The 26,761-nt window shown below is 41.8% G+C and overlaps 1 protein-coding gene across 15 annotated transcripts in view; it reads left to right on the forward strand.

The window, feature by feature from the left end:
- The window catches only part of MAP7D2 (MAP7 domain containing 2), an 88,595-nt gene that overhangs the window by 33,571 nt on the left and 28,263 nt on the right, over positions 1–26,761 (forward strand). For 8 of the 15 annotated variants that reach the window (XM_077343085.1, XM_077343086.1, XM_077343072.1 and 5 more), the window contains 5 exons: positions 12,184–12,261; positions 13,966–14,129; positions 18,245–18,359; positions 19,147–19,242; positions 24,898–25,008. In XM_077343085.1, coding sequence (XP_077199200.1) covers positions 12,184–12,261; positions 13,966–14,129; positions 18,245–18,359; positions 19,147–19,242; positions 24,898–25,008 — 564 coding nt within the window. Of the gene's footprint in view, positions 1–12,183; positions 12,262–13,965; positions 14,130–17,901; positions 18,080–18,244; positions 18,360–19,146; positions 19,243–24,897; positions 25,009–26,761 lie in introns of those variants that run through there. The other 7 variants (XM_077343073.1, XM_077343078.1, XM_077343079.1 and 4 more) reach the window with 5 other exon arrangements.

Consider the following 26,761-nt stretch of genomic DNA (forward strand, 5'->3'; position numbering starts at 1 on the left):
TGGCTGTTCGTTTGACTGATGGCCAGGGGCGGGACAAAGCACAGGAAAAATCACTTCCTGACTAGCAATTTTTGCAAGACCGGAAACCTGTGGGAAACGAATGAAACGCTACTGGATTCCACTAAAAAAGCAGGTATGCGTAACGCCAAGATTGCACTTTTAAAAATAGTGTTTCCACTTTGTGGGACCAATTGGCAATATTGGTCCTTGTGTGGAAACACCCTTAGTCAGACTGTTAGGACTCTCCTCTCTCTTTATATAGTTGTTTCTCATCATATTAAAACTATTTCTTTAAGCAGCTTGATACTCTACTCTTAGCATATTTAAACAGTCCCAACAACATGCAGCCTGCTAAGAATCTATTTATATAGTTTTGGTATACAGAACAGTTCAAAATGATGTCAGAGCCAGACTAGATATTCCAAGTGAGGCAATGGTGCTTGACTCTACTTACTGTCTCATGTGTGAACTGGGAAACATAACTTGAAAGGGCTCCTTTATTCTATTTCACCTCAAAGCACTGAAGGAGAGGCTTTTGGCTTCCCACCCACAGTTTTCACCCAATGAAACAGCTGTGGAGGGGCCTGTTTGCCCCTTTCTCTGTAGCCCATTATACATGCACAGTTTACTGCAGATTTTCGGAGCAGCAAACGTTTAATCTTGACTTTGGATCCTGTGCCTACCTTACGTACCATTCTTTTCCTTCTAGTTTATTTATTCTGCAGCTACAATTTTAAAAACACACTTTTCTAAATTGGAGTGGAACATCACTTGTGACATGGGTAGGGTGGTGTCCAAGGTTCTTTTTTAAAATTACACAGTTGCCCTATTGTGGCTGCGCAGTAGCATCCAGCAAGTGCCTTCCATGCGTTTTAGTGTTAGTTCATTGAATGAAAGGGAACAGAGAGCAACGCAGGCAAAGGGAGAAAATTGTATATTAAAATTGACAAGGAGCTGCGAAGCCCCATTTTTTGTATTGCAAAGCACCGGATTATTCTTGTGTGCACTGTCAGCAATGTAAAAAATGTGAAAGAGTCACACAATCTCATAATATGGGGAAACATGTTGAGTGTGCAGAATGCACAGCAGAATCTGACAGAGCAAGCTGTGATAGTTGACAATGTATGTATGTATGTGTGCACGTGCCTGTGCAAAACTTGCTGCACATCTACCATATTTTGCACAGGGCTGCAGTTTGTATGAGGGAGGGGTCTGGTAGAACTTCTGGAGGGTTTTTTTGTTTTGTTTTGTGCTACTAAATTGAAAAAAATGGAGGGGAAAAGGGAGTGACATTTGAGGAGCAGCAAAAGGGTGTGTGTGTATGCAGGAAATCCAAGGAAATCCATATACTTCTGAATTATAAGGGGGAAATCAGCACAAAATCACTCTCAGAAAACCAAGAGAATGCAAACTTTGGGGTAAGTGAGGAAAATCAATGCAGAACTACAAAGAAAACCTGATGGGCATGCATGGTGAAAGCAAGGAAAAACACACGTGCATAATAGACCTATGTCATGGATGTCTAATTTGGCTTTTGGGCGATAGTAACAAAATGAGTTTCTTATAAACAGCTCTACACCTTTACAAACTGTCAAATTTAATGTTCTCTGATATGACATGAAAAACATTTCATCCAATATATGAGTTAAACAGGACTGTATTCTCATCCCCTTACTATTTAGCCTCTTTATTATTATTGTTGTTGTTGTTGTTGTTATTATTAATTAGATTTATTTCCCGCCACTCCCCGTAGGCTCGTGGCGGGTCACAATAGTCCTATCCCCATTAAAATACCCATTAAAAGACTTTAAAAACAATCCCAACATGGCGGAAGCTCTCATTATTCCTATCCCCTGCTATCAGAGCGGAGATCTAACTTACTAGGTCCGGGGGTGGGGGGAATGCTGGCACAAATTCGCTGACCCCGGCCTCAACCAAAAACCTGGCGGAAGAGTTCCATCTTGCAGGCCCTGCGGAAAGCTGGTCCTGCAGGGCCCGCAGCTCTCCTGGGAGCTCATTCCACCAGGTAGGGGCCAGGACCAAAAAGGCCTCGGCCCTGGTCGAGGCCAGGCACGCTTCTCTAGGGCCTTTCTAAATGATCTGGCTACAGGAACAGATGGCCACAGCCCAAGACTTGGTACATTAATGTACCTTTGTTATTCTATGCTGGTGATGCAGTCTTATTGGCTTGTTCCAGGGTGGGTCTGAAATATCTATTAAAATGTTTCTCTTTCTGGGCGATTAACAGTTTGGAAATGAATTATGAGAAATAAAAAATGTTTGTATTCTCGAGATCCTGGAAATCATATTCATGGAAGATTAATGGTAACCAACTAGAGCAAGTCAAACATTACAAGTGCCTTAGTATACACTTTCATTACAATGCATCCTGAACTATTAATCACAAGTTGGCAGCAGACATGGCTAAAGCTATTGCTCTGACTATCATTCATTTCTTCTTTAATAGAGGAAAACAATATGTGCCTACTGCTTTGAAAGTTTTTAATGCTAAAATAATCACACAATTGTTATACAGAGCACCTTTATGGATTGAAGCATTTGACCACTGTATATAATGTCCCTAATCTAATTTTCTGCGAAAAATGTTCAGGATGGCAAGTTGTGTAGAATATGTAGCTTTATGCTTGGAATCTGGTCAGGGTTTACTTGAAACAAAAGCGTGGCTAATAACCATTACATATTGGCTGTGTCTACATTATAACTCATTCCTATTGAGTCTCATCTACTAAATGCTCAAAGAGTCCAATTTTTCAAATGGGTTGGTCCATACTGAAACCATAATTAGGTTTGTAGGTTTGGCACTAGAATACAGTAGCTAACATACATACAGTGCTGCATACATACAATGCTGGAAGTGCCACACATGCATGGCATGCGCGGCTGCGCGATCGTCTTCCCCACCACCGCCGGTCCGCAGCCCTAGAAAGGTTGTGGACCACTGGTATAAGGAATCTATGTGAGGAACGTTAATCAAAGGAGAAGTGGTTTTTAAAAACATTTTTAAAAGCTAAATTTCTGTTAATGTTCTGTTATGATTGTTTTTATGTAAATTTGTATTGATTGTTTTTAAAACCTGTTGTTAACTACCCTGAGCCATCCATAAATGTGCAGATTACACAAATAAAATTATCATATTATTATTAGTATTAGTATTATTGTGATAATTTGATGTGATTTTTCTGTCCTGTGGCATTTTTTGGTTTTTAGCTTTGAAAGGGCTTTTGCAGCATTGTATGTATGTTAGCTACTGTATTCTAGTTCCAAACCATCTGGAGCAGTGGAAATTGTTTGTGTTTCTTCTTCCAAAGTACTGGCTTGAAAATACAATGTCCCTTGGAACAGCGTTTCCCAACCTGTGGGTCAGAACCACAAAGTGAATTGCAAAGCCTCTGAAAGTGGGTAATGGTCCAACTGTCCCTAATGGCTGCCCCTGCCCTTTCTCTTGCTATCTTTTGTGTTTGGAAAACCTAGATAATGGATGGGTCACCAAAACAAGTAAATTTTGGACTTGTAGTTCAACTTACTGAGAAGAATGCAAACCACTGCCTTAGAAAGTTAGCATTAACATATGGATAATGAAGCCTCCAGAGCTTCTTGTGGCGCAGAGTGGTAAGGCAGCAGACATGCAGTCTGAAAGCTCTGCCCATGAGGCTGGGAGTTCAATCCCAGCAGCCAGCTCAAGGTTGACTCAGCCTTCCATCCTTCTGAGGTCGGTAAAATGAGTACCCAGCTTGCTGGGGGGTAAACGGTAATGACTGGGGAAGGGAATGGCAAACCACCCTGTATTGAGTCTGCCATGAAAACGCTAGAGGGCGTCACCCCAAGGTCAGACATGACCCAGTGCTTTCACAGGAGATACCTTTACCTTTACCTAATGAAGCCTCCAGAGTTGGGACCCCCAGATTATAATGGATTAAAAAAAATACTTCTGTGTTAATCAACACACATGGCAAGTACTCATATCATAGGTTGTGTCCCAAGCCATAAAGCCATATATAGATTGAGACTTGATCTTGAATGTATGCTTTGTTGCGGGATTCCTGCTTGAAGCAGAGATGCCAGCCACCCAGTGGGATCTGGAGATCCTTTGAAATTACAGCTCATCTCCAGGCAACAGTGATCAGTCCTCCCCATTGAGAAAATGGCTGCTTAGAAGGTGGACTTTATAACATTATACCCCACTGAAGTCCCTCCCCACTCCAACCTCACCCTCTGCAGGCTCCACCCCCAAGGTATCCCGGTTTTTCCCCAATCTGGTTTGAAGGAGTCAGACCTTAGAAGCTGAGGCACAGAAGTGGCAGAAACCAGGGAGTCCTTCCAGGTTGACCAGAAGATCAAGTCCATACCTCACAGGCCCATCCAATAGACCAGCCTTTCTCAACTTTTTTAGCATTGAGAAACTCCTGAAACATTCTCCGGGCTTCAAAAAACCCAAGAAGTGGTGCAATCATGCAGAATATGGTTGGGAAACATGGCCATGCATATGTCCATCTGGGACTCCTCCTTTCCCCACTCCCTCTAGGTCCATCATAGGCCATTTGGAGAGGGTTGACAGGCCCATATATGATCATATCACCCAATAAATGTTTTAACACACTTAAAAATATATTTTTTTAAATTAACTGCCACCCATTCAGGAAACACTTCTAGAGCTGTCAAGAGACCCTGGTTACGAAAACCTGCAGTAGACACATATTGCTTATTACTCTCAGAGTTGCTACTGCACATATTTGTGTAATGTGTCATTAACATGGGTTTTTAAGAGTTAACTGTTGATATTTGGTTCCCACAATCAAGAGGTTTGGGTGGAAAAATAGGTTATATAAGGTGGATGGTAGATTTCATTTTTGGCTTATAGAGAGAATGCTTGTTCAAGTTGGTTGATTAAAGCTGTGTTAAGAATGTTGGAGCGGCTTCTGTTCTTAGAGCACAATAATTTGTTTATATTAATATTTGTTTTTATGCCTGAAAAGAGTTATGTGAGCCAAACACCATTCTGGGTGGCTTACTAAGCTAGTTCCCAGCCTCAGTGAAAGTCTCCTTATCAAAACCTGCAATTTCCTGAGGGTTCCAAGAGGCAAGTGAATATAGATTTCCGGGAGCGGGGAGAGTGTACAGAACAGGTATTTCAGCTGAATTTGAAGAATGGAAAGGCACCTGGAGCATGCCAAGTTATTGCTGAAATGATTAAAGCTGGGGGAGACATTCTGCTACAGCAGCTCCACAGCTTCTTAACACTCATATGGTGCTCAGAATGCATTCCATCAACATGGAAGAAAGCCATCATAGTGCCAATCCTGGAGAAAGGTGACAACTGAGAATTTAAGAATTACCATGGCATCAGTCTCTTATCAGTTATTAGCAAAGTGTTCATGAAGATCATACAGTCAAGGTTATAGGAACATCATGAACAGACTAGTAGAGAGGAGCAAGCAGGATTTAGGCCACATTAGGGCTGCATTGATCAAATGTTCACCATCTGTCAACTATTAGAGGAAAGAATTAGGTGCGGAAAGAGAACTGTCATCATCTTTATTGACTTCATATATGTTTTTAACTGTATCCACTGGCCTTCTCTGTGGAAGGCATTAGAAACCGAAAATGTGCACCCCAAAATAATCACATTCCTCCAAACAGCATATGGTGGTTCAACAAGCCAAGTGCAAATTTGAAATGAGCTATCATAGGAATTCACCATCCAGACTGGAGTGTGCCAAGGAAATGTGGCCTCTCCCCTAATTTTTTACGTCAGAGTTGATGCCATTATGATAAAGTATTCAAAGGCAGATTTGGAGTTCAATTTAGCCAAAATAAGTTCCCGACAGATCTAATGTTTGCAGATTCCATATTTGCCGATACAGTTGCAGAGTCTACTAACATCTTCTATGACATTACCTGAATCACCCAATCTTACATCTTAAAGATAATGTGGACAAAACCAAAGTCATACGCACAGATGGATCACTGCCAAATGTATACCTCAGTGGAGCCCAAATTGAGCAAGTCAAAGAATTTAAATACTTAGGCTCATTGATGTAAGAAAAGAAAGTGTCACTTACCACTGAAGCGCACAATATCAGCTTTGGCCACACACAAATGGTGCCTCTGGAAGAAGACAAATACCTCTCAGGACCAAAGTTCGTCTCTGCTGGACACTAATCCTGCCAATTCTTCTATATGGATCAGAGACATGGACTTTACTAAAACCTGGCATAAATTCAAGACCTTCCAAATGCGTTGCCTGCAGCAGATTCTGGGTGTCTCTCAATGGCCCATTATGCACGGCCGCCGAAACGGCAATATCGGGTCACATGGAAAATGCGGATGGGGAAGAAGCGAAGCAAACCGCTTATGCATGGGAAGGGATGCAACTGCGGCAAAACCCAGAGTAACCAATTATGCATGCGGCGACCCTGCCGCTTCTGGTTGTGCCACGGTCACCCGGAAGCTGCACTTTTTTTTGAGTTTTGCTAACGCGGCTTTTTCGGCGGCATGCACCAAATCTGCGGCTGGTTGCAACTGCCACCGTGCGTTATCAGTGATTTTAGTCACCGCCATTCCACCCCGAATTTGCGCTATTCCCCCCTGTGCATAATGGACCTATGTGGTCATAATCAAAATGACACAATTCAGACAAAATCTTACAACCAGCCACAAATTAAAGAACAAATCCAAAAGTGCAGACTGCAATGGTTTTTGCCATTTCTGCAGAATGAACACCAACAGACTGCCTCATAAGCTCCTATAGTGAAAATGACCAACTGAATAGAAGATCCAATGACTGGTGCCAAAGAAAACATGACTTAAATGGATCGAGGAAGACATTAGAAACCAGCGATTGACTATCAACGTGGCCAAAACTACTGCCACCAATCACCAACATTGGAAATATTATAAATAAGGCAAAAAATCCAGTGGCACCCACAGCAGTGTATTGGCTGAGAGGACAACATGCTCCACCAATCGCCAGCTAAAGTATAAAAAGAAGAAAAGAAGAATGATGTTAGTGAGCACCCAGAAGCCTGGCCTTTGTTCCTTCTCAGCTGACAAATTTCAACATGAGAGATGAGTGTTTAAATATACCTTGAATAGCCAATATTACTGCCAATTCGTATTTTAAATATCACTTTTAAAATGAACTGGTTATGTATTAACTAGTTTAAATATTTTTTCTCAAGCTGTTGTTCTTTTATTACTTTTTGCTTGAACTTATGATTTCGGAGTTTAGTTAACCTCAGATTAAGAAGCAATTTATTTATTTTGTCTGCATCTCAAAATGAAATGCAGCTTCATTTAATTAATCTTAACTTTGTTTGGAAAAGGAACTGTCTTTTAAAATAATATTTGGAGTCCAAGCTGCTAATGTTCAGTCATCCTAGATGTTGAAAATTTAGAATGGAAGAAGTTTCCTTTCAAGCAGCCTTCCCTTATCGCCTTTAGAGTTCTGGTGCCACGATTCAGAAGGCCCTTTCCTGAATATTCACCTGTTTAATCTCAGAAGGTGGGGACACTGGACCCAACAGCTGTCTTCATTGCATAGGCCTTGTGCTACTTGAATCACAGCTCAGGATGGGTGCCCTGAGTGAAAAGAGAATGTGATTGCTAGAGTTAAACAAAAAATACTTACTCCTTTAACTGGAAATGGGATAGTGGTAGCAGCGATTATGAGCAGCACGGACTTACCTGTGCGGCTTTTGGCAGGGTTAGAGGGCCGGGAAAGGAGCGATGGCTCCGGTGGCCACGACGCGGGCTCCTGGTGGCGCGCTGCGTTGGCAGCGTGCACGGCAAGAGGTGGCTGGGAGAGTCCTCTTAGGATGTCACCTGTCTCCTTCCCACCTCTTTGCCAGCTGCCGGGGCAAACGACCCACCCTCCCTTTATTCTGTTTATTGTTGAATTGCATGTAATTTTCTGTCACAGCATAGGTTGGCACAAGAGAATGAAGCTGTTGGAGGGGAGCCGGTGTGCGATCAGCCTCCCCACGGTGAACGGGCCTCCTTAAAGAGGTGGTGGTAACGAGCCGCAAGCAGACCCTGCAGGGTAGGCTTGGGTAGCTCGTTCATGACCAGATGACCTGAGAGGTAACCAAAGAGGTTTGTGCCCTTTGGCCCTCCATCACGGATCATCTCCCTGGAATAGGCTAATCCACATGGGGAGACCTGTATTCTCAGCAGGGAAATTTGATGGGCTTATTATGGTTTTGGCATTGGGGATCCGCAGTTAGCGGACTGCGTAGGTCCGTTTCATTCCCTTGTTGCCTCCAACCCTCTGTTTTGGGTGTTTAATAAAGCTGTGGCCATTTAAACGCCAATGAAAAGTGGAGTCTCGTCTTCTTTACCAAAAGTGGCCTCTTGCCTGCCAAATGGTTTTCTCCTGGTATATAGAAACATATCTCTTTGTGGGTGGCCTTGCTTTTGGTGTCTTCATGACTGGCAGAAAACTGCTCAGTTCATTATTAGAGGACATTATTTTCCTATTTAATGAGACTTCCACAGACCTACAGACTATCTCTGTATTTATTGTATGACATTTGCAAAGAAATCTGAGGATTGTCTGGAAGACAGGCAAGGAACGTTCAAAGGTAGTTTGCCATTTCTTACCTCCATGTCCCTTGGACTGCAAGGCGAACAAACCAGTCAGTCCTAGAGGAGATCAGCCCTGACTGCTTTTTAGAAGGCCAGATCCTGAAGATGAAACTCAAATACTTTGGCCACCTCATGAGAAGGAAGGACTTTCTGGAGAAGAGCCTAATGCTGGGAGCGATTGAGGGCAAAAGAAGAAGGGGATGACAGAGAATGAGGTGGCTGGATGGAGTCACTGAAGCAGTCGGTGCGAGCTTAAATAGGGGAATGGTAGAGGACAGGAAGGCCTGGAGGATCATTGTCCATGGGGTTGCGATGGGTCAGACACAAATTCGCAACTAACAACAACAATAACCTCCATGTCATGATCTCTAGTGTTCCTACCACCCAAATCTTTGGAGGTCTCCCATCCAAATACTAGCCAGGGTCAATTCTGCTTAGCTCCCAAACTCTGACAGGATCAGGCTTGGCTGAGCTATGCAGGTCAGGGCACCTATAGGCTAAATGGCAGTGATGCAATCTAGCAAGCAATGAAGCATGGCAACTTCCATTCATTTCAATGAAGATACCAAAAGCATACAATATATGCAGTAGTAATAACTGCTTGCTGAAGTTCCTGCAAAAAGGATACACTACATGTAGCCTTGAAATATAGATGCCATCTTATTTCCAGAACGTGGCTTATTCCATGCAACACTGAGCTGAGAAACAATTAAATCACTTTGGATCACTAAGCTTTTGAAATTTAAAGTTGTATTTAATACAGAGTTATGGCAGTGAGCTCTAGACTGTCATAATGTATATTAAAAGCTTTCAAGCATGGGATGAGTGCAGTGGATACTACCCAGTGAATACAAAACAAAAGATACAATTTAACTTTGTCTCATCACTTAATGAAATACCCAAGCTTTGCATATATACTAAATAAATGAATAGCTGCATCTCTTTATTATTTTAGAGAACATATATGCGGCTAGTCAAGGTGCCTCATAAGGTACCTCAAAGGGTATAATAAACCCTAGAATGATAAATATTGGAATAAGGCATAAAATAATTCAGGAACACAAAAACAGCATAAAGCAGCATTCAGCAGTCTAAAATTAATATTACATTTTATTTAATTGCTTTAAATATTTTATATTTGGATTTTAAATGATTTTTAATGTTTGAAATGCTTTAATGTATACAACATTAGGAAGCCTGACTTGGGTGGAAAGGAGCACATAAATGTTTGAAATAAATAAAACAAGGCTACAAAAGATCCTGCGTCTAAAAGCAGAAAAGCTAAAAAAGTACAGAAACTTTGGTTTGTTGTATCAATCTGTTGTCAGAGGAGGATCAAAATCAATGCACCATTGCTACTATTGTGATAATAACAGTTGCATCTATCTGAAGTATTTAACATTGCCCAAAGTTTATTTTAATGTACATACCGCCTCTCCCCTACAAAGTGGGTCTCGGAGCAGTTCACAGTAGTATAAAAGCAGAAGAAGAATTAAGCGAAGAATCCTGGAAATAAGATTTGTGTAACTGAGATATAATAAAATATCAGTTTTATACTGCAAACATTGAAACATATTATGCTACGGCCAGGGTTTAAGTAACGTGGAATTATGACAAATGTAGTGAAGCTTTTTGTAGTGTAATGATCAAAAATGGGGTTAAAATTGTTAGCAAAATCATAATTAGCACAGTAGTCATTGAAACTTCTAAAAGTTTTTTCTTATTAGTGGGGCATAGTGCAATAGTGGAATGGAAATTTGTTAGTTGATAGAATGTACTATAACACAGACTTGGTGGTTAATATTATTTTATTAATAACTAGTAAAAAAGCCCATTGTATTCCAAATACAATGGGCCCTAGCAGGGGGGGGGAGAGCGAGGGACTGGCGAGGGCAGGGTGAGGAAAGGTAGCTTACCGGTGAGAGGGCTGTAGCGACGTCGGGCAGCTCCTTCGCGGCGGGCAGCTCCTTTGCAGCGGGCAGCTCCTTCGGCGGGCGGCTCCCTGGCGCGGTCTTCTTGCCGGCGGCCATCTTCTTGTGCCGGCGATGCGTTTTTAGAGGCCGGGGGCTCCCTGGGCGGCGGCTTGAATCGGCTCGCGGTCGCGGCCCGATGTGAGGTTAGGGACCAGTGGCTTAGAGGTTCTTAGAGGCCGGCGGGCTTGGAGCAACTGCGAGCTGCGCTACGCGCGGCTCGCAGTTGCTCCGGCAAGGAATCGGAGGGACCAATCGGCAGGCGCTTCGCGCCTGCCGATTGGTCCCTCCGATAGTCTGTCATGAGGAAGGGGCCAATCGGCACCCTTCCTCATCCCGGACACAGCCCGCCTTCCAAGGGCTTACTGTTTTATTTAGTCCGTGGCGCCCGCGGCGCCACGGGCGGTGTAAAGATTAGAAAGTCAGTAGAATACACGAAGTTCTTAGAAATAGATTTAGTCTCAGAATAGAATATTGTATTGATGAAGGGAAAGGAAATACTTGGGAATACGTTTAAACCTTAATACAGTATTAAGTTAGAAATATTGACAACTAACAACAACAATCACCTCCATGTCATGATCTCTAGTGTTCCTACCACCCAAATCTTTGGAGGTCTCCCATCCAAATATGCCTGTAGCAAATTTCTTTAGGTTGATAGGTAGACCAGAATAGAAATCTAATAGACTTTTTTCTTTGTAGACGTATCTGAGACGATCAGTGGCTTGCAAATCAATTAGTTTCATCGAAAAAAAGTTAAAGGGACAGGATGAACAGCAGTAGATAGTGCCTCCTGAGGCAGGAAGAACAGTATAGGTCTGAGGGAAAATGCCCTGAGGGTTATAGCAGCAGTCAAGCGGGTTGGAGGGCCACACAGAAAAAGGTCGGGGGCCGCATGTGGCCTGCAGGCCTCAGTTTAGGGACCCCTGATTTACATCACTAAATTTAATTAAGACAGTGATTAAGTGTTCAGCTGTACTAATGCCACCTAGTGGATGCATTTTGTATTAGAAAATTACATCAATATTGGTTGATATACTAATTCTGCAGACATATTTAGTTTGGAATCTCCTTAGAATCTGGTTTCAGTCCTTGATTTTGATGATACTGAAATTTTAAATTCGACAGATTGTGCAAATGTAATTAAGAGCAGGTACTTCATTGTGATCCACAGAGCTGAGTTTTCACATACATTATACAGTGTCAGAAATTCTATTAGAATTCTTGATGGATCCTCTGGAAGAGCATGGAGGGAAATAAGTTAAATAAGAAATGCTGACTGAATGAGTGCAACAAGGCATAAGATCCAATCCAGAGTACTGTTGAGTGGACTACAGTAGTGTACAATGTATGGATTTACCCTTGAATAAGTTTTAAAGGAAACAAATAAAATCAACCTACAGGTAGAATACTTGGGGACTTTGATTGAATGAAGAGTCTTTTGAGGTAGCTTTTTGCAGATACTGATTAAGAAAGTATTATGAAGCTTGCAATAAGAATGTGACAACTGGAAGCTTTTTCCAAAATAATAACAAATAAACTAGAAAAGTTGCTTTTAGCTATTTGCCATGGTTTGCTGCTCATGATTTTTTTCTCTGTTTGGTACTAGCTGTGGATGGGTTTCTGAAAACAGATGAAAGGCAAAGACTAGCCAGGGAAAGAAGAGAAGAAAGGGAGAAGTATCTTGGTAAGTGACTTAGTCTTCTCTGGACAGGCTCTTTTCTGATTCCGCTGACAAAAGTGGTAGTGGATTGGGGCCATGCTCTGGAAATGTCTGTCTTATTTATTAAATAAATATGTAGCGGGCATTTCTGATCAGGAAAGTGGTACAGGAGGAAGAGCTAACCTCTGCTTCCCTAGTGTTATGGCCCTGGCCCATACTTGATTCTATGTATAGCTTTTTGCAGATGAATTATATATCTGGGAACCAGAACATGGGTCTCCAGTATTACATGTGGTTTGGTCCTTGTTCAGAGTCAAAGATCTTATTCTGGGGGAAAAAGAAAACGGAGAAAGACAGGAAATGCTCATCAAAAGTATTACAGCCCAGCTTCTCTGCAATCTCTTCTCAATCTCCTCTTCTCCTAAACTAGGCAGGATCTTGATGGGGATGCATGCTATACAGGGGCTTTTCTATCACTGCCCCTCAGCCTAGCTGTATCTTTACTTCCTGGCCCATTAGAAGGTGGGTGAAAGTAGCTTACTTGCTTCTGAAAATCAGGGTGCCAAGGTATGGGGAACAGACAGCTACTATCCAGGATCAGATGAATTTTAGTTCAGCTCAGAATGTCACCTAGATTGCAGGGCCTAACTGACCTCCTCCCATGTATGCCCTGAGCCCTGTCTACTGGAGATTCACTGGGAATTCTGTGTTTGAACAGAGTTTATAGGTGCATGGGAACCAATAAAGACTATGGATATCTTCGGCTGTCTCCATTTTCCCATTTTGAAACAATGGAGCCTCGTTGGGAAAACGTACTGATTGGGTACATTTGGATTACAGCTTCCCCAGTAGGGAATAAAATGTCTCCCTGGAGTTGTTTCATGTTGGGGAAAACAGCATGGATGGAAAGCCTTAAGTTTCTGCCCTAGTCCTAATTCCAACTGGGCTCTCGCATGCCCTACATTCAGTTCTGAGCATGGAATTCCCAGTGCATATCTGGTTGACAGAACCTGGGACAAGGAAACAAGCCAGATTTAAAAAGTGGGCTGTACCCAGCAATACATCACAAAACAAAAATGAAAAAAGGCAGATGATAAGTAATAGATTTATTTTACAAAGTTCCTATCCATTTCACCGAGCAGGATTCTTCAGGGAGAATCAAAACATGTACCTGGTTCTGGAACTATCTACAGAATTCTTTTGCTGGGGATTGTTTCAGCACCAGGTGCATGTTCTGACTCCCCCTGAAGTTTTATTCAATGTGTAAGCTTTTGTATGCATGCACACTTACTCAGACAGAAATAATAATATAAAAAATAAAATGTTGGTCTTAAAGGTATCACTGGACTGAAACTCTGTTCTGCTACTTCAGACCATCATGGCTACCCACTTGAATCTTTTTAAACAAAGTTTCAATTGAAATTTCTAGTTAAATTGGAAAAATGAGCTTTTGACCCATTGATCAGTTAGTTGCTTTACTGTATGTGGGTGGATGAAGATGTTTCATTTGTTTATACAAAATTGTTTTGTCCCATCTTCTCTCCTCATATTCAGAGTGACTAACAGAGTAACAACAGCATAGCGGTCCATAACAACAGCATAGCAGTCCATAACAAAGATACTTGTCTTATATGTGTGTTCTCTTTCTGCCTTTATGCAAAATAAATTATTTAAATATTTAAATAAATATTTAAAATTGATTTAACAGAATGTTTTTTTAAATTTAAGCTGCCAGAGAGCAGCAAATTTTAGAAAAGGAAAGGAGAGCGAAGCTTCAGTATGAAAAGCAAATAGAAGAACGATGGAGGAAAATGGAAGAGCAGAGGCAAAGGGAGGAGCAAAAGAGGGCAGCGGTTGAAGAAAAGAGAAGACAGAAGCTCAGAGAAGAGGAGGTAGGTGATATAATAACTGCCATATTCTCTGGTTGGATGAGAGTTTTATGGATACCAGGGACTGGCCAAAAGATAAATAAGTGTTATATATCAAATCAAGCCTGAATTATCCCTGGAAGGTAAAATGAGGGAACTGAAGCTATCTTACTTTGGTTAGGTTGTGAGAAGGCAAGTCTCACTGGAAAAGACTGCTAGGAAAACCAGAAGACAGGAAAAGAGGAAGACTCAGCATGAGATGGATTGACTCAATAAAGAAAACAATGGTCTCTAATTTGCACGTTCAGTGCAAGACTAATAGGGCACTTTGGAGGTCCTCCATTCATAGGTTTGCAATTAGTTGGAAATTACTTGATGATACATAATGCGCACATTCTATAATGTTTGCAAAAGCTGTGGCACCAGTGTTGGCGGAAGTAAATATATTAACATTTGAAACTACTTTATTCCACTTCAGACTATTTGTCCACCTAACCAGTATTTTTCACTGTGATTGGCAGGGTGTTTCTAGAATCTCAGGTGGAAAAGATATTTGTTTTAACTGAAGATACCACTTATTGTCTTCTTTCTGCGATGTGTACACTACTGTTTAGCTGTAGATCCTCCCCCGTAGTATAGTGACAATTTAAATATATAAATATATATCACTTTTTAATGTGCTATCTGTCTGCATGCTCTGCTACCTTCATAGTTCAATCCGAACTACTATAATGTCATTGAATGAGTTATCTGTCATAGAACATAGTTAAGTAGTGCAGTTACTGAGAGAAATTAGAGGTCATTTTTTCTTTAAAAAATTAGCTTGGGAACCTAGAAACAGAAAGAGTTTGGTTTTGGCAGGAATGAAAGATGTTGCTGTCAAGGATTAGAAACTGGAATAGTCCTTGAATATAAGAAAGTTAAAGAAGAGTGAGCCAATGACCGTTTACGCACTGGAGGTTTCATGGCAGGCTGCAGGTTGGAGTTTTAGACGTGGTAGGTTGCCCCACCTCTTCCTGCACCAATATGGGGGAGCATTTGCCCTGGTGCACCTCATCCACCCCTGATTTGTGCTCCTGCACGGGAGCTGGGACAGTGAAGTTCCCAGTGCATAAACGGTCAATGAGGAGCAATAAGTGGTATTCTGTGGAGTATGTTTCCAAAAAAGACAGATGTATGAAGAAGGGAGCTGAAAAATTCTTACACAAGGTTTTATATGTCACTACTGAAAGGATCAGAAAAGAAATGCTGAATGGAGGAAAAACCAAATGAGTGAAAAAGGGGGGGAGTTGAATCTGGTGTAGCATATTAATTAAGAAACTGAGCTATAAACCAAGAAACAAAGTTTCAATCTTGCTTCTACCACTAGGGGATTTTGGGCAAGGCTGGAAATGTAGCCAGAGTTTAAATATGCAAAGAGGTATGCAGCAGCTCGCTACCTAAAAGAAGAAAATAGTTTTTATTGTGAAGAGAGAAACAAACTTTGTGTGGAAAGAGAAGAGAGAATAGACTTACCTGTCTAGCCATTCTTCTTTGTTCATTTTATTTGTTCTGGAGGTAAGCAGAGAGGAAGTATGCTCAAAGGAGCATGAGCCAATCAGGGCATAGGAAAAGACTATTTAAAAATACCAGGAAGTTCCTAATTAGACTATGCTAAATATACATCTCCTCCAATGTCCCCTGTAGGATATTCTTCATATGTTTTTGAATCATGCAAACTACAGATCTTGCCTATTCCACCAGGAAAGGCTTGAGATAATAATGGGTATTCATTCTACAATTTAGGACAGTATACCTATAATTCATAGCCTTCATTCTTCTTTTGACACCCAGGTTAGTAGAATAAGGTTAGTGGCCTTGGGGTGATTCTATCCAGGTTGATAATTGTTGTTTTCAAATTCATAACATTAGCTGAGCATTTTTCATTAGCTTCTTTGTCATGTACTGTTTAGAGCCAGTGTTGCATAGTGGTTAAGAGTGGCGGCTTCTAATCTGGTGAGCTGAGTTTAATTCCCTGCTCTTCCACATACAAGCTGGGTGACCTTGGGCTTATCACAACCCTGATAGTGCTGTTCTGACTGAGCAGTCCTGTCAGAGCTCTCTCAGCCTCACCTACCACATAGGGCATAGGGAGAGGCAGGGAAGGGAATTGTAAGCCACTTTGGAACTCCTTTGGGCAGTGAAAAATGGGGTATAAAAACCAACACCTCTTCTTTGTTTTCTTCTTCTTTTTCCGTGGTAAATCTACCCAAAATAGGCAAACTCAGAACATTAACAAAAAAATTCTGTAATTTATTTCAGAAGAGAACTAACAGCATCACAGGACTTCTGTGATACTAAAGACAAAAGCAATAGGAATCAAAAAGCAGTTATAGAGGCAAATCCCCACTACCACCTATACACAGTTCAGGTTCACACAGGACAGTTCTTCAAAAGGCAGTACTGTTTAGAGCTAGCAGCTCTGGTAAAAGGGGAAATAGCCAAAACATTTGAAGGTGTTATAAAGGGCCATCTGGCCCAGGACATGGAAATAAAAAGAGGGGGGATTGAGTGGAGCAATCCTCCATAGAGAGTTCTAGAACTGTGGTCAAGCTATTAATGGCAGGAACCGATACCTACCTGACATTCTTGGAAAGAAGGCTCAGACTCTGTGAAGTGCAAACTCTTACTAATGTTGGGAATTTACTATTATTTTGTGGTCTGACGGGATATCTCTGAGCAGTCCAAAAGCTGATGTCAGACTTCTGATCAAAATGAGTCTCTATATACTTTCCAAACACTTTTTTGTTGGAGTTGACCACAGAAGTCCTAAATGGTTATATCACAGCTGTGTTCTGTATGTTGTATCATGATCTTTTATAACCTACATTAAGATCAGCCTCGTTATAGTGACATCTGAATGCAGATTATTGGTAGAAGTATTTTAATAACTGATTTCATGCAGTGGATCCTTCTTCCACATTTATGGCTGGTGCGGATATGAGGCATCTTAATCTTGTCTTTCACACAGAAATCTAACATATCAGAAACAAAGTTAGGCTGGAAGTCTTCTCTGTGATGTGTCTCATTGTTTTCAAACAGTCAGTCCCTCAAGTGTAGCCTCTAAGGCGGTACCTTCTTGAATAGAACAATAATCTTTTATGAATTTTTTCACCTGTAAAATGTGGGATTCATTCATAGCATCATACTTGTTGTGAAGATTTGTTTTATCCCAAATTTACTCAGATCTTTCTCTAATGATCTCAAAGCAACAAGAGATTATTCTTCTTTTTTCACACAACAATCCTGTGGGTGTGTTATTGTAAGAAATTGCCACTTGCCCCCAGACTACCATGTGAGCCTGGTGGTTAAAAAAAAGACTGTACAAAATATGAAATAAAAGTCTGTGTTATATGAAAGCCAGTTGTTCTCCAGGTTAAATGTTTGAGAAAAGGGTGAGAACGCTGTAGCAGACCTTGGCAAAGGCAAAGAAGGGAAATGGCGATGGAAGACTTGGGAACAGGACTGGAGAAATGGCTGGGCCTTTGCACTCATCCAGCTTGATTGAGCTCTTGTTCGCAGGAAGAGTGGCAGTAGCAAGCAATAGTGTTTTTTTTTAAAGAATTTTGTTTACTGGGCGGTAGGGATCTTTTAATAGTTGACTGGGCATTTAACCTTATTTATGTGTGGTCAGGGAAGAATCACTGCAGCACGCTTTGAATAAATCTTTGCTGGTCTTAAAGGTCCTATCGGGATCAGATTTTGTTGTGCAGCAGCTGAGCTCTGCCACTGAAGGAGGAAACTGAGTGCTGCTGCGATGACAGAGTTAATGCTTGTCATGCATTATTCTCAAACAAATTAAGCCCAGACAGAGGCACAGCAGCAGGCTTGCCAGTGGGAGCAGATGCTCGGAGGTGATGTAACTTGTGCTTCTAACTTCAGCCTCTGTAGTGACCTCAGTAGGGACTGCAGACAAAGGATACAGATATTGGGAGGTAAGTAGACGTAGAGATTGCCTCCTTTGCTTATTTCTTTCAGCTTCGTCAGTACAGGAAGCTTTTAGCCACTGTATGTATGTGCAGTGAGAATAACATTTGACTTGCTACGGTAGGTGCTTGAAAACACCAGGCTTACCTTTTATTTTTATATTAATTACCCAGGAACGGCTAGAGGCTATGATGCGGAGATCCCTGGAGCGCAGTCAGCAGCTAGAACAGAAACAGAAGAGATGGTCGTGGGGAGGAGCACTAGCTGCAGGCTCAGGCGAAAGAGATGGTGAGTGGAACGAGCCTGGGTGCATTGCAGATTCCAAATTGCAAATATGTGAAGGGGGGAAGCTGGAGGAAAATCTGCTTTGCTGGTATCTAGGATGTGAGAGGAGGCTACTCTGGGGCACATAGTGAAGGTTTTGTTGTTGCATAGCAAATTTCATGCCCTGGTATCGTCTTGGAAACAAGATACTGCTAAAGTTTGTGTACGCAGGTAATATATCAGGCATAACAGCTTGAAATGGACCACTGCACTGAACAGTCTCGCAAATGGCTATCTGCGCTGTATGACTCTGCAGAAGATAATCTATTTTTGTCTCAGGCACTCCTGAAATCACAGGGGACTGCTCAGTGATGCTGCAGTATTTGCAGGGGAAAGCAAATTTTTCTCCTTTTCTCTTCTGGTCTTTCTGCTTTTTCTTTTTTCTTTTCAGTTTATTTCAAAGCAAGTTACTTTACCACCAGCTACATATTAGCTTTTCTGTTTCAGAAATCATTCAGATTTGTTTAAATTCATCAGATTTTCTCAGTAGGCTATGCTTAGACAAAACCTATTTTTTCTATTGATAACACAGCTGTCTCAAGTCTTATGATCCAACCCTTTCTATTAAAACTAAAGTAGTACAATTTTCAGGATGATGCAGCATATTTATTTGCGTCATGGAAAAGAAATCTTTCACTCCTCCAGGAAGCTTAAAAAAAATTCCTTGTGTATTTGGTGGACTTAAATGCACTGAATGTCTTGAAAGTAATCTTTCACTTCTTTTCGCTCTGATTTCTTTTCTGTTGTGTAGGTGAATCAGAAAATACCCCACCCCCTGTAGGTTTAGCTGCCAACCCCCTTCTTCCAGACTCTGTGGCTTCAACTGCTGCTGCTGATCCCTCCAATGGTATTTGAGTGACTCACAGTGCCATAGTGTTGTGTTTGTAACTGTTCAGATCATTTTAACACATCCGCTGATTTTCATCCACTCCCTGGCTACTGTGTTCTCTGCTATTTGCACTCAACTCCTGATGGTATTGCAACTGCGAGTAGAGGGCACAGTTTCCTCCAAGTGCTTCTTCTCCTGCCCCTTCTCCACTTAGGAATTGTACACCAAATCCTATAGAAAGGAATGGGGATTGTGCAGCAGGAGGCTTGGTGGGACTGTACCCATGGAGTCTCTGGGCTGTGTATCTTGCTTTATCTCCATAATGGAACAATGCATGCTTGACATTCCAACATCTTAGTGATATTTCAGATGTGTTCCCCACTCTCTGTAGCCTTCAAGTTTGTCTTTTTTTTGTCCAAATGTGGGACGCATATGTGTGTCATATTTTGTCATGTGCCTTTTGAGTAGCTTTTGTAGGTGAAAATGCATGTGGGCATGAACTGGTTCAAAACAGTTAAACAATGTAAGCATTTAGGATTAATTATTTAATACTTTTCTTTAGGAATCATCAGCCTATCCTTAACACGCCCGCGCCGCGGGCACCGCAGACTAAATAAAGCGCTAAGCGCTTTGGGGGAGGAGTTAGGGCGGGCTTTGTCTGTGATGAGGATGGGGCCTGATTGGCCCCTTCCTCCGGACAGACCATCGGCTAGGCCAATTCCCGCCCTTCCAACAAGGAAGGAATTGCGAGCCGCGCAGAGCGCGGCTCGCAGTTGCTTCCTTGCCGGCGCCCTGACGCGTGGAGGCACAAAGCGCCTCCGATGCGTCAGGCCGCCGGCCAAGGCAGCCCCCGGCAGTCGCGCGGAGCGCGGCTGCCAGGGGCTCCCTGCCCGGCTGCCTGATGCAGCGAGAGGCGCGAAGCACCCTAGCACCCGCTGCATTAGTCGCAGCGGGCTTGATTACTAGTCACATAATAATTCATGATTCTTTGAAGTTTCATTTTGGAGTCAAAACCCCTACCAATATGGCTCTGGAGTGAGAACAATATAGCCAGCTGAAGGAATCTAATTTTTTATTACTGTAGTATTTAATTAATTCATTTATAATTATCTTTGTTTTCTGCCCAGTCTCATAAGACTTGTGGAGGATTACCTCAAAGTAAATTTACATATAAAAATATAATATACAGGTAAAAATTTAAATAAATAATAAAATAAAATTTAAAATTATTAAAAGCAAATTTGAATCAGTCAATTGTCCAGTTCTTCTGTTGACTGGAAAGGAGGGGAAATGAGGTGGAAAGGTCATACATACCCTAGATGACTTGTAGATAGAGGGGGTTTTGCAGGGAGGCCAGAACGGTTCAGATGTTTTAGGGCTCAACTATAGGCATGGTGGAACAGCTCTGTCTTGCAAGCCCTGCAGAATGATTCAGGGTCCTACAGGGCTCTGATCTTGTTTGGAAGAGCGTTCCACCAGGTCAGTCCCTGGTTGGCGCTAATCTAATTGTCTTGTGGCTAGGGTTCCTAAGCAAGTTTTAATCCCTGGATCTTAAAGCTCTTTGGGGGATGTTTAGGGAAAGGTAGTCCCACAGGTACAATGAAACTAGGGTGTAAACTGCATGGAGCTTTTATTCCAATCCCAGATTGATCAAAAGAAAGAAGCTTGGCTCCTCTTCCCCTCCCCCTTCAAGAAAAGAAAGAAAGAGGCTTGGCTCCCCCCCCCCCTTCTGAACTACCCTAACCACGTGCAGAACACTTTCCTGTTTCAATGGGGAGGGGGGAAGAGGAAGATCCGAGTTCAAAGCGATCTGAATTCAACAGGATTGACAATGGAATAAAGAAAGTAAGTGCAGACTCTGCCTAGGAGGGATTAGATAGTAGGGACTAAAAATTGTAAAACCCACTTGACAATAAAACTCATTATTTCCAAACTAATGTTTAGAAGTTACATATATAAATAAATGATTTATATACCAGACACTTATTTAATGATTACAAGAGTTTTATATCTGCTGACTTAGGATGCTCTTGCTTATCCACAATTTGCCACCATCCATTTACACCTATCTGACATTATTACCCACTCAAAATATTTGCAAATGCTCATCTGAATAATTCCCTTATATACATCTATAAAAGTATCATATAATTTATATATACCACAGTTACCACACATTTCCATAGATTTTGACCATAGTGACTGGTTAATGCAAGTTAAAGAAACAGGACCCGGTTGAAGATAAAGATTGGCCTTTTCTCAGTGGCTATCACTGAGTCCTATGGGATAGAGTTCTGTAGGCACCAGGATTAGCAGGAGAATATTTATTTATTTTATTTATGTTTGGATCTATTGCCTGCTGCTCCTAGATAGGCTGGCTCGCAGTGGATTACAATCAAATCAGAAAATACAGCATACAATTTAAAATCGTTAAAACTCTTAAAATCCCAAAGTTAACAATGCCCAACAAGATAGCAGCAAAGATGAACCACATTTCCCTCTAACTCCGCACTCCCCCCGGCAGCAGACCCTGTGCTTCACAGGAGGATCGCAATGTAGGGTGTCCAGACACCCTACATAGTCAGACACCAGGAGAGAAAAAGAGTGGGGAGTAAAAGCCCATGATGTTCCAGCCCTAGCCCCAACTAAATACTAGGTGGAAGAGCTCTGTCTTGCAGACCCTGCAGAACTGTGATAGCTTGATCAGGGCCCTCAGCTCTTCCGGGAGCTCATTCCACTAGGTAGGGGCCAGGACCAAGAAGGCCTTGGTTGAGGCCAGGCACACTTCACATGAGGCAGGAACCATCATTTGATTTGTACCCACAGAGTGGAGGGCCCTGCAGGGGTCATAGGGAGATAACCAGTCCCTGAGGTATGTTGAGCCAAATCATCACTCCTTCCAACATACAGCAAATGTTTATTTGGGGGGAAGTCATAATGGCTACCCATCAGGAGGTAGAGCTCGGTGTTATCCGGGTATTGGTGACAACCCAGTCCATAGCTCTAAGAGCTGGGCCAGAAGGCACATAAAGAAGTTAAATAGCTGGTTTAGCTCCCTTAGTGCATGCCACATATTCTGCCATATTAAAAACTGCCACGTATTCTTGGCAAAAAGTAAATTCTTGACCAATGAACAATATTTATTTATTACATTTCTTCTATATTTTTATATTGCAGTAGGCTTAAAAGTTGCTGGCCAAATCTGACAACAGGCAGCCCAACCACATTTTTTTTAATTTATGGATTTACCTTATTTATAGCCTACCTTTTTCACTGAGAGTCAAAGATTACAGAGCACAGAAAGGGAAAAACAAGTAATCATGCTATATAGGCTAGGGCTGGCCAAACTGTGGCTCTCCGGATGTCCATGGACTTCAATTACCTTGAGCCCTGCCAACTGGTCATTCTGTTAGGGGCTCATGATCATTACAGTCCACGGACATCTAGAAAGCTACAGTTTGGCCAACCCTGGTATAGGCCATCAAAATAAAAATACAATAGTACTAAGAGTAGGACAATGTGAGCAACAAGAAGCAGAGAATGCAGGGTTTTAGTACTCGACTCTTCATTACCCTAAGGAGTTCCAAAGCAGCATATAAACATTCTTCCCTTCCTCTCCCTACAACAGACACCCTATAAAGTAGGTGGGGTTTAGAGGGCTCTAAGAAAACTGTTGTGCAAGAACACATCTAAGAACGCCCTCACACCTGCCTCTTTTTCCAGGGGATGGGTTTGGGGTTTTATTTTAGAGCCTGGAGCAACGAGTAGGCATTCAGTCGTGCAGGCAAAACCAAAAAGAATTTCCCCCAAAGTTGTCACACAAAGCATGCCTCTCTAAAGTCCCTCCCCCCAAATCAGGAACGAGATTAATTTTTTTAAGATTCCAGACTCATGATTCCATAAGGGGTGGCACTATAAAAAGCACTATGCATGTATGATTAGATGCATTTCAATGGAGAACTTTTACTTTAAAAAAAAATTAGCGGGCATCGCAGGCCCTTTAAAACATTATGAAAGGGGATTGCCTGGCTTGATTGACAGGTGGAAGAGAGTCGCGTGTAAAGCACGTTGCTCTCTTCCACCATTTCAAGCAGTGCTTGCGGAGTGTAAGAAGCGCAAGAAGGCAGCGGACAAAAGCAAGAAAGCCAGAAGGTGAGGAATGGCCGGAAGCACGATTATTTTCAGAGCTATGCCACTTTGGCATAACACTATTTTTTTCAATGTGTGGAAATTCTCTTGGTTCTCATCTGTTTGTTTACTCCTATTACTGCTATCCACAGATCTTACCATCTGCCTTAATCCAGTCTCCTGATGTATCTTGACTCTAACTAGTCCTTCTGGGCAACTAACCCTTTCCCTCGTCTACCTATATGCAATGGTTGAGGAAGATCTGTTTCACTGAACCTAAAGAAGTGTGCATGCACACGAAGGCTTAACCTTGAAGAACACTTTGTTGGTCTTAAAGGTGCCACTGGGCTCAAATTTGGTCTGTTGTTTCAGACCAACATGGCTGCCAACCTGAATCTAACAAATTTATCAGTGGTTCACTTATGGGAATTCAGTTATCATAAGGAACTAAAATTAATTCAGTGTTACTTAAAGGCTGCAATTTCCTATCTACCGAGTGAGGGAAAGAGAATTCTTGCATCTTTCTGTTGACCCACCAAAGAAAATTTGGGGAACTGTAATATATTAGAAAGGAAATAGCAGTATAGATTCAGAAGAAACTATAGAAGACCAATCTACTGCTATCTCACCAGTCCTGGCATATATATTGAATAAGTGTAAATTGAAAGGCACAGAACTGAGAATAATGATATTCGGTGTGTTTTATGCTATATCCTTAGAAAATTTAGGACTGTCCCTACCACACACTGATATTTTCCTATATTCAGCATACTTACTTACACAATAATAATGTCTGTGAGTCTTGTTTCAGTAGACTAGGCCATACTCTGCATGCTAACTGCAGAAACAGATGCATCATTAGAGGAAAATATACTTGTAGCCTGAATAAACTATATGCCATCATTAATAGCCAATATAAGTTGTGAAAATGCATCTTCTTAAACAGAAGCTAAACAGATCACTGTTGTTGAATACTGTTTTATTTGCTAGTGAACCTACCCTGGAAAGATGGAATTTTGCATTTGACCACATTGAGTTCAGATGCTGTTAGACTGCCTCCCAAGCATCTGGAGAACCAATTTGGCCACCCCTGCCCTAGATGATTTCAGGGACTGCAAGTTTAGGAGGAAGAGGGGGGCATGTTTTCCCTGGCATGCTAAATGGACTTAGGAAGACTTAGGAAGAAAAAGATGGGGATAGATCTCCTTTCTTTTGCACTGAACTTTGATGGACCCCAAATGATAGTCTGTACGTTAGAAACTGGAAATCCATTTGGTTCTCCACCATACAGTTGCAATTGAAGTGCAGTTATCATTTTATTACTATGTAGTTCCATTGGCCAAAATACATAATTTTGTAAAATTGAAATGTTACATTTGCAAACAAAGATCTTGAACTTAAGTTTATAGGACTGACAGATATCTTCTGCACTCAGTCTTGATTCAGTCATAAGGACCATGGTAACACCGTGAAAGGTTAGGTAGGTCTGGGAACATTCAGGCACTATGGAATGAATAAAAATGTATTCAATGCATTTCTCTGCAGCATGTGACAAACTTTCAGCTTCTACAATGAATCTGCCAAAGCAAATGGAGTCCCCTATCAATAAACGTCTCTCCTCCTCCACAGCAACAATAACCTATTCCCCTGACAGAGGCAAGTGAATGTGCTTCTCATTGTGTCACTTGAAAAATAATCTGTCCTTTGTTTTTTAAAATGCATTTCTTTCTCTTTCTGTCACCTCCCCAATGATTCCCTTTCCCTTTCCTGATCTGTTAATCCTTCTATGGCAGTAGAGTTTAGCAAAATTACTGTAAGGTTATTTAGTTGTAAACCAAATCTCTGTCCTCTTAGAAGAATGCTGTACGTAGAAGTAACATGAATAACCTGAAAGCGTTTTTATCGAGTCCACAAAGCACATTTTTAGTGTAAATTAATTTATCTCAAAGTATTATACTCTACATCAGCCTTTCTCAACTTTTTTATTGCTGAGAACCCCCTGAAACATTCCCGAGGCTTTGGGAAACCCCAGAAGTGGTGCAATCATGCAGAATATGGTTGGGAAGCATAGCTATGTACAAGCCCACCCAGGGCCCACCCCCCTTCCACCCTCTACAGGCCTATCATTGGCCATTTTGGGAGGGAGGGGGGGTGGGGGGGTCAGCATGATCATATATGGTCATATCACCCAATAAATGTTTAACAAATTTTTAAAATATATTAAAAATTAATTAACCCCCTCCCATCTGGGAAACACTTCCAGGGCTGTTGAGAAAGCCTGCTCTACATCTTTGCATGCTTTTAAAAGCATCAAAGTATCTTGTTACTCTGGAAGGTTTTCCTTCCAGTATCCCAGAGACTCCAGGCCACATAGGAACAAATTCAGAACAGGAGATTCAGCTCTGTTCAAAAATCCTTTCTTTTGACATAAAACAAAGTACCAAATGGTAAAATGATACATTCAGTTCATGAACAGATCAGAGCTAGTGTAGCATAGTAGATAGTAGCTGAGTACCAGAAATTTCTTGCTTAAAATGTCATCTCTGCTAGAAACTCACTATGACTGTTTATGCACTGGAGTTTTCATGCTGGGCTGCAGGCTGGAGTTTTAGTCGTGGCAGGTTGCCCCATCTCTTCCTGCACCCACATGGGGGAGCATTTGGCCTGGTGCACCTCATCCGCCCCCGATCTGTGCTCCTGACAGGGGGGTGGTGTAGTGAAATTCCCAGTACATAAATGGTCTATGTGGCTGTAAACAACTGTCTTTTATCCTGAGATTTGCATCTTCATTATGGGGCTAACAGGGCAAACAAAAACTTCATGTAGGCAATGGGTCCTGCCAGTGGCTATAGGCATGGAGTTCCATGCTTGGAACCTAACTTGCCAGCACATCTGAACATGACATTGTGGCAAGTGGGGAGAGGAGGCTTAAGTCTCCCCCTCATGCTCTTTTCCTACTTTGAAATGGCCCCTGGCCGCTGGGCAACAAGGGGTAAATAACCCTTTGGGGCAGATTCAGGTCAGGAAAAGGGGGGAGACTTATGGTTAAGAGTGGTTCCCATTTGTACATTCTGCCACTGACTCTGGAGGATGTTGGTTCCTATACTGGAATCAGTTAAATTGAGAGGTATGTTTACTGGATATAGGCCTCTGTTTCAGCAATAACAAAAATCAATGAGTGCTAATATTTCATTATAGTAGACAATTATAGCCTGAACTTATCAGATCTTAGAAATTAAACTGGGTCAATCCGGGTTAGTGCTTGGAGGGGAAGCCCCAACAAAGTCTGGAGTCGTGATCCAGAGGCAAGCAATGACACACCACCTCTGAACATCTCTTGCCTTGATAATTCCACCAAGGGTGACCATAAGTTAGCTGTGACTTGAAAGTGAGAAAAGACAATTACTGA

The sequence above is a fragment of the Paroedura picta genome, chromosome 6 (assembly GCF_049243985.1).
Source record: "Paroedura picta isolate Pp20150507F chromosome 6, Ppicta_v3.0, whole genome shotgun sequence".
Classification (NCBI taxonomy): Eukaryota; Metazoa; Chordata; class Lepidosauria; order Squamata; family Gekkonidae; genus Paroedura; species Paroedura picta.